The sequence below is a fragment of the Aplidium turbinatum genome, chromosome 17 (genome assembly GCF_918807975.1).
Source record: "Aplidium turbinatum chromosome 17, kaAplTurb1.1, whole genome shotgun sequence".
Classification (NCBI taxonomy): domain Eukaryota; kingdom Metazoa; phylum Chordata; class Ascidiacea; order Aplousobranchia; family Polyclinidae; genus Aplidium; species Aplidium turbinatum.
This window is the reverse complement of record NC_137488.1, coordinates 5213876-5222236: the sequence shown is the minus strand read 5'-3', so window position 1 is coordinate 5222236 and position 8361 is coordinate 5213876. Positions and strand designations below refer to the sequence as shown.

Genomic DNA, 8361 nt, shown 5'->3' with positions numbered 1-8361 from the left:
TTTAGAGTGTTGGCGCCATCCCGTGAAACGTCGGTGCAAAAGGAAGCAGCAATTGTGGACGCCTTTTTTTCGGACAAGAGCAAGTCCTTGAGCTTTTCGAATACCGAGTTAAAACATCTGTTCATTAAATACAACACCCCCATTCCTTCCAGTGCTGCGGTGGAGAGACTTTTCTCTGTTGGAAAAGATGTGCTTAAGCGAAAGCGGGCAGAACTTAGTGACTCTCATTTTGAAATGCTCGTGTTTTTGAAAGATACGTAACAATAAATTTCCCTTAGAATGTGTTTTCTATAACGACGTTAAAATGACAGCGTAAACGAATGATAACATTCGTTTACGCTGTCACTAGGGACGTGAGTGTTTCCTAGTGTCATTTTAGACAAAAGTAGCGGAAGAAGTAGCGGTAGCGCGCGCTACTTTGGCCTGAGTAGCAGTAGCGGGTAGCGCGCTACTTTTGTAAATTGGTAGCGGGTAGCGCGCGCTACTTTGGCCCAAGTAGCGGTAGCGGGTAGCGCCCTACTTTAAAAGTAGCGGGTGCCCACCTCTGGGTAAACAGCTTGTTACTGAAGCGCAAAAGTACTGTATAGGCTATATTATATATGGACCCACTGAGATGATGGGGTCGGCTCCCTTGACACAGCTCCATGTAGCCTAAGGCACTATAGGAGCAATAGTTTTTACAAACGTTTTCTACTCTACAATTAATACCGGCAACAACTAACGTTTAACATTTGTTGCCAAAAAATTATTTTTGATTAGGAGGCTACCTCAATGTCGCTAGTCAATGTTACTGGTCTGGTTTGTGATTCTGAAGTGAGTCAGCAAAAATGGATAAGCTCTGTTTCGCGCTAGTTTCCAACAAAACCACAAGAATGTTCCACAAAATCTACCGACTGAACATCTTGCAAAACAAAATAAAGTCTTGTTCCAATCAGGACAGTTAAACGAATTTAAATCTCGTAATCCTTACAAATTCCGCTAACTTGATTTCAAAGTTTAGTTTAACAAACACCAGGAAAGAAGTCAGGCCATTTATAATAATAATTAATATCAAGTGCGCGATGATATGATGTGAAATTTTACGTGTTATTGTTATTAACTAAAGTAGTAATTATTATTCTAAATGAGTTTGCAGTCCTTCACGGAGGAAGTTACGTAGAAAACTATTTCTGTAAAATATAACTATAAAGCTATTTTCAAAAATAAATTGAAAATGGAGGCTAAAATTAACTTTCAATTCACAATTAAATTACAAAAGTAGGCTACCTTGCATTGTGCTGCAGGTTGATACAGAAGTTAAACCTTGGTAGGTTAACACAAGTAATAAAGTTTATTTTTATGTTTACTTTAATAAGCAATAGGCAATAGCCTACATTTCATCCATTATTGGTTCATAAGTCAATCTATTTACAAGCAGGCTCAAGATAAAAATAAAAAATAAAATGTGAAAGTGCAGCACTTAGATCAGAAACTACACGTCGTAATCGCATACGCAGGTAGGAGGGTTGCAGCAAGGAGTTAGTTCAGGTTGGGCTGGCAGTAGCAGAGGTGGAACTGGAACTATCGATGCTTGATGGTCCGCGACGAGTTGATTTATGGTGGCCAGTATAGCTTGGTTTTCAGGCGTGTTGGCATCTAAAGCAACTAATTCTGCGGGATCGCTAGCAAGATTGAACATCAGAGGAGGATTCTGTTCGAAAACAAAAGACGTGCAATCTCCTCGAGCAGCAAGATCAGGGATCGGCTGATTCAAGCAGTCATCAGGAGGCACCTGTGGAACTTCTTTGGTGAAGTAATGGACTTTGATGTCTCCATAGCGCAAAGCAAAAAGTATTTCGTTGCAATAGTGGAAAAGAATCCGAGGGGAGTTTGTGGGGTTTGCTGGTGGAGGATTGTATCGAGGAGCGCATTGAAGAATGTCTTCAATGGGCTTTCCATCTACTCCAGCATATTCTGATGGCTCGTCGTTGCCTATAAACATGCCATTCATTACATCCACAAATATTTGTCAACTTTTTGCATTCTTCTTCATTGAACAAAGCTGATAACTCACATCACCAACATCTCAATAATTTGAAAACAAAAACAAAAACTTTGAAAATTTTCAGACAATTGCCGCTATTCTAAGTTCTTTGTTGATACAAAATGTGGTTATTCTACAATTAAATTAAAAGCTTTGTTTGAAAACTAGATGTACAGTAAATAAACTCACAACAAATTACATTAATCTAAAGTTCAAAAGTTGTAAAGTGAAATGGTGTCAACAAAGTGCTAGGCTATGCTTCAATGTCTTACTGCATACCTGACAGTAGATTGACAAATGTTGGGAATAAATCCATGGAACTGATCACAGATGTGCTCACAGTTCCTGCTGGAATAGCTTGCGGCCACCAAGCTACTGCAGGAACACGAAATCCACCCTCAAAAGTTGTTCCTTTACTCCCTGGAAACATAATGAAGGAAAACATACTGAAAATTTTTGAAGTAAATTACAATAACTGTTTGTTTTTGCAACAATTTAATACACAGACAAAAATTGTTCTCAGTTTCGAATTGTTTGAGATTTCCATACTGGCTCATCGTTTCAAATCAAATTGATATCTCAAAAATTTGGTCGCTTTTAACTGAAAATTATTTACCACTTTGACGATTGAAGTTAGCCTATAACTTTTTGTTTTTTGACTAAAAACTCTATTTAATTTTACCTCTGAAGGGTCCATTTTCACCCCCGGCAGGGCACAAATCAACAATGCCTCCATTGTCAGATAAAAAGAGAACAAGAGTATTGCGATCTATGTTAAGATCTTCAAGATGATCAAGAATAGTTGAAACAGCTGAAGCCATTTCATTGACATTGTCGCCATATTCACCTGTTTGAAAAAAAAATCAGTTAATGCTATCAACATCACCAACAAGGAAAGAAAGAAATGCTTCGTTCAGTTTCTCATGAAAGCCTTTTCATTTTTGTAACTTACTAAATTGAAACAAATTCACAACATAGCTATTTATCAACACCGCCAATTAAAGCCTGGTCCTACTATTTGTAATAGATATTAAAGTCGATTTGTATTCTGGTTAATCAAAACTAATTGTGTAGTTTTCTACATTCAACTTCACCTCTCTTAGAACTTCCACAAAATCTTGGTGCACAAAACATAGGTCTGTGAGTTTGGGAAAAAGAGAAATAAAAAAAGAATTTGTTTTGCTTGTTTTCAGTGATGAAACCTTTCGCATCATCCACCATTTTGTCTGTGAGTGTTGTGAAATTGATTGGCTGCTGTACGATTTGGTCATCGTTGTAAAGGAAGCAGAAGTTCTTCATAACATCAACAGGAAACTGCAAGAAGTATTATTATCAGATGTTATTGTGGCTTTGCAATGACATGCAACTTTGCTGAGTCATGCCTAGTTGCTAACTGTGTTCAGTGACCTAACCTACGACTTTGATGGCGTTGGGACCGAGACATCGCTTTAATGGATATCTGACGTCACGATAATAAATCAATGATAAATTGGGTGTCTTTAATAAACTTATGTTGTGTGGTTTATTGAAGACTATAGTGACCAAGATGCAATCATTGGGGGGGGGGATCTTTTTAATTTGATTCAATATCAATTTTATTCAACAACTTATCATTGCTTGCTATTTTTACATTCCTCCTGAATGTCCCCCCAAAATATTATTGCTTGTTAGCAATGCTTTAACACAAGGTGTCATGTAATCTAAGATTTTTTCACTGCCCCCAAAGATTTGTTAAGCTAGAGAACGGAATTTTTAACGCGAAAAGGAAGGCTGCAAGATCGTCAATGCTGAGTTTCATTTTTCCAATTCTCTATCTCACGTTGTTATGTTGGTGCTGATTAAAAATTTCTTAATGTTTTAAACGCATTGACCTTTGGCACTTTGATAGCTTTTTGGTTAAGCACCGACTTTGTACACGAAAAAGTGTCAAGATCAAGCGGCGCTGGTTCGGCTCTCAGGGTGTGCGCTTGAACAACGCATGTTAAGGAATACTATCCACTCAGCGGCACCAAGTGATTGAACTAATTTTCAGACAACAACAATCGGATAGCTTCACTCTGTCAATCTCGGTAATCGACCCTGATGAGTATGCAATCTCCATAAAGGGGCTTTCTCAGTCTGAGCATAAACTTTCAAAGCAACCAATAGGCTTATAAAATTAATTTTCGACGATCCTTGTAATCTATAACCTATAAATTACTTTTATTACAATTTTATGATGCTTACAAAAATAGCTACAGTATTTAAAACGCAATCTGAATACATATTCTATTAAAGTACAATACAAAACTCACTCTACTATTCACTTTTCTGACTATAGCTTACTGCTGATTATTTTTTATTTTTCAATGAAGCTAAATCTAAAAATTCAGAAAATGGTAAAATAAGCAAACTTGTAACATAATTTTATGATTTTGAGAAGATCGAATGTGATATTTCCTCTCTTAAACATGAGTCCACATTTCTATTAAAGTTCATGTCTAACGCATACAGCTGTCACAACTAGGCTACATCACTTTGACTCTCTGAATTATACGCCATCTTCTATTCTGTTACAAATGGGAGACGTGATAGATTGGATTCACAGAAGCATCCCGTATGAAAAGTTAACCTTTAATAGTTTACTCTGAAGATGCTAAGAAGCCTTATTTGTACAAAAAAAATGTAGAAATTTACTATAGCAACATAGTAAACATTGACTAAAAATTTTTACAACATAAAAAAACTGCTAAACAATAAGAACAATCAAAAAATAATTTAAAAAGTTTTAATAAAGTAAACCTACACGACATCTTGATACCCTAATATAGGTGGCCTGGTTTACTTACAACGTCACCATTGCATAAATTAATGGCAGAAAGTGGCAAATTAGTTCCCACATAATCGAAGCCGTGATTTTTCGGAAGATGAAATCCGTCAGTGTTTGTTTCTTTATTGATTCCTGGAAATGTCAGTTTCACTTAAATTTTATCGTTGCATAGCTTAGCTTTTTTTACACATCCGAAGCAGACAGGCTGCCTTTTGATATGCAGGTTATTAAAACATTTATCGTCAAAAACATTTTTAAAATAATTATTAAACTTTTGTCGTAATCTTCAGCTACGCCAAACGTGATAAAAAATAAACCATAATTATACTTTGAAGCAAGTAGTTACACAAACCGTTTAAAATTAACTCTTCTTACAAAGTAAGCCTAACCTGATAAAGCAGGCACTGCAAACGAAACTTTAGGTCAACAATCTTTGGTGGTTTACGGTATACAAAGCAGAGTAAAATAAGGCAATTGTGAAGGTTGTGTCAGAATCACATTTCCTAACATTTCAGGCAACTATAGGTTAAAGTTTTTATCCTCTAGAAACATGTTGATTGGGAATAAAGTTGATGGTTAAATATTTCAGTCCCCAGAAGCACAAGGGAGATTTTATTTGGTTGTTTTTCTTGCAAACTTTTTCTTTTTCTGGAAAACACAATCTTAATTTCTTATACCTAAATGCCATTTTCCAACCATTCCTGTGACGTAACCGAACTCCTTGACCTTTTCCGCGATTGTTATCTCACTCCTGTTGATTCCTCCTGGAGAGCTAGGCAAGAACACAGGAGGAGTGAGAGTGGTAGGCGTTTCCGAAAAAAAATATCCACTTCGAATAGGATAACGACCTGCAGAAAGGGCACTTCGTGTGATCAGCATAGCATGGAACAATAATCAGCATCTGAGTTGCCTTACTTTAAATTACACAGGAAATATACACTGATGCAAATCTTATCATGCTCCTAAATAACCTGTACATATTTTTGTCTTTGATAAACAGTTCACCATACTTTTACAGTTGCTGACATTATTAAAATACTGTAGGCTACACTTGAAAGACAACTCTAAACATCTATAGTAAACTTTGAAGTTTATTTTACTTTAACTAATTTATGCCACTTTTGATAATAAGCCTAATAGAACCAAACTTGCTATATAAGAATTAAAGTTTAATATTAAGCATATTTTGTTTATTAACAACATGCAAAAACAGTCTTATAGCTCATTGCATCACGCCAAGCTTTGTGGGGAATGACAGTGTTTATTTTTACCTGTAAGAGTGGCCAAACGACTAGGCGAACATGCAGAAGACGGAGAATACCATTGGCTAAACTTCATTCCTTCCTTTACCATCCTGTCAATGCCACCGAACTCTTGAGTGGGATGTCCATACGACTGGAGGTCACCGTATGCTGTATCATCAGCCAGGAACAAAATGATGTTGGGAGGTCTGTTTCCTTGTCCCTGAAGATTATTTGTAAAATTTGTCTCTCAATTATATACCCTGTTGTTGAATTAACAACGGTCGTATCCTGACGTCAGTATTCGGCAAAAATGACATTTATTACCATAAGTCTGAAACCAACACTTAGCGCAAAAGTAAGCGAGTGCGCTAGAGGTTAGCACACAATCAATTTACGTTAGATCATGCAAATTATTAAGAAATGCTTGAAGTTTTAACAACGGTTTTGTCGAGATATTTCGTTTGGCACATAAATTAGTTTACACTACTTTCCCCTTTGCGATTTGTTAAAAAGTAAAAGAAATAAAGAAGATCTCTATATCAAGGAATTCTTCTTACGTTTCCATTGTTTCCCAAACTCTTTTTTAAATTGTTTAGAGACCATCGACGGTGACGAATCCTGCAGTACAAATATAAAATTGCAATTTGTAGCTCGTGCAGGTCATAATACACAGGAACTTGCTTTGTTTTCAAACAAAGGAAAACTTTTCACTGAAAGGCTAAATTTCCAATGAAAGTAAAATTTTCAAATTCGAAATACAACCAAGGCAAACCTTTTGTTTCAAAATGAAATAAACATTACCGTATTATGTTTAAGTCAAGACTTAGTGATAGACGTCTTTAAAATGTGCATGAAAACATGAATTGAGATAAGAACATTAGATAAATTTATTACTAGCCATTGTGAGACTGCAAAATAGTTTTTTTCTCATCCAGCTAAAAGTTTATAGAAGATTTTTGTTATGTAAAGCATTGGATTACAATACCCAACTTACTTTTCATCTGACAAACTCGTTTGAATCAAAATTGTGACAATCAAGCCCACAAAAACCAAATCATCTTTCCACTTCATCTTGTCTCTTGACAAGCATAAGTTTTCAAAACTGGAATGTTGCAAATATTGATGCAGATACGTTGCTTGTTATTACAGTTTTCCGAGTTAAAGCTCAACCACGGTTAAGAAACCATAAAATATTCAGGCTATTGCTGTCAAAACTTAAAACACTTTACGGTATAATATAACACAAATGATATGCTTTCAATGGCAGCTAATTGCAAGCGTTGCAACAATCTCATATAGCTGCAGGCTGATAACCATACTTTAGATCTGTATCTTGCAAAATAATATTCCACTAAATGTTTAAATTAATGTCACTATTTTGGACTACATATCCTGAGATGATATCTATCACCACATTAAAATTATTACCAAATGCTAACATTAAAAATATTTTTTTTGTATTTGACAGCAAAAGTTGATATTAAAGTATAAAAATTTGCACTCCTATAAAGATCATGTGTTTTAATTCAGATTTTCACACAAACTTTTTGTAAATCCTCTTGGCGTAAGTACTGTAATTACAAATGTTAGGCTACTCTTTACATTTAAGTTGCAAACCGATGTGTGATGAAAAACTGTCGTGTAAGAATTACAAAGCCTTTTTTCGAAAACAACGTACGCATGAGTTTGTACAGTATGACATTACCACTTTTCTACGTAAATCCGTATTTCTATCAAGTATTATTTCTGAAACCGTATTCTCTTCTTGGTAAACAATAAACAGTTTTGCTTGTTTTTTCTGCTGCAGCAGCTTTATGACTGCAATTTATTTTAAAAACTACTTGAGTCACATTTTGTGGAAATTGAATTATCACAAAAAATATGTTGTAGACCTATAGACGACTAATGGTCAATGCATGTCTCAAAATTGATTTAAACAAAAACGACTTTATTTCGTTATAATATACGCTGGTGCTCGCATAGAAATAAAAGATTTAACAACTTTGAAAAACTTCAACTCTTCTTGGTAATCAACCTTTTGTTTCTCGGTAGACCTATTTTGTTGCTGTCATAGCAGTTGTGGGTCCTTCGAAAATGTTTAGAAAAAATTAGCATTTTATGACTAATTTTGAAAGATCATATACTTGGAAGAACTTGAAACGATAATTTCTCCATTATCGTTTATTTTTTTAAAGTTGTTCAAAAACTGTCCTCTTGCGCCGCTCAACTCACTATCTGACCAGCCATCTTGAATCCTCTGGCTCCCATCTTTCAAGATAATTCTG

General features: G+C 35.4%; 1 protein-coding gene across 1 annotated transcript; it reads right to left on the bottom strand.

Annotated features, from left to right (window-relative positions):
* Positions 1 to 982: 982 nt before the first annotated feature.
* Positions 983 to 7278, bottom strand: LOC145786688 (arylsulfatase-like). Its single transcript, XM_082598401.1, has 9 exons — positions 7071 to 7278; positions 6634 to 6694; positions 6104 to 6296; positions 5510 to 5680; positions 4852 to 4964; positions 3118 to 3337; positions 2706 to 2870; positions 2303 to 2443; positions 983 to 1971 (listed from the first exon to the last, which is right to left on the bottom strand). Exons 1-9 carry the CDS (start codon positions 7145 to 7147, stop codon positions 1472 to 1474), a joined length of 1641 nt encoding a protein of 546 aa, XP_082454527.1. The 5' UTR covers positions 7148 to 7278; the 3' UTR covers positions 983 to 1471.
* Positions 7279 to 8361: the final 1083 nt, after the last annotated feature.

What these genes read in the sequence shown, in the direction of transcription:
- LOC145786688 (XM_082598401.1), bottom strand. Translation starts at nt 7,147, where the DNA reads ATGAAGTGGAAAGATGATTTGGTTTTTGTGGGCTTGATTGTCACAATT. An exon ending in GGTTGGAAAATGGCATTTAG is followed by an intron (nt 4,965 to 5,509) that starts GTATAAGAAATT and finishes TGACATTTCCAG; the next exon opens with GAATCAATAAAGAAACAAAC. An exon ending in TGAAAATGGACCCTTCAGAG is followed by an intron (nt 2,444 to 2,705) that starts GTAAAATTAAAT and finishes TTATGTTTCCAG; the next exon opens with GGAGTAAAGGAACAACTTTT.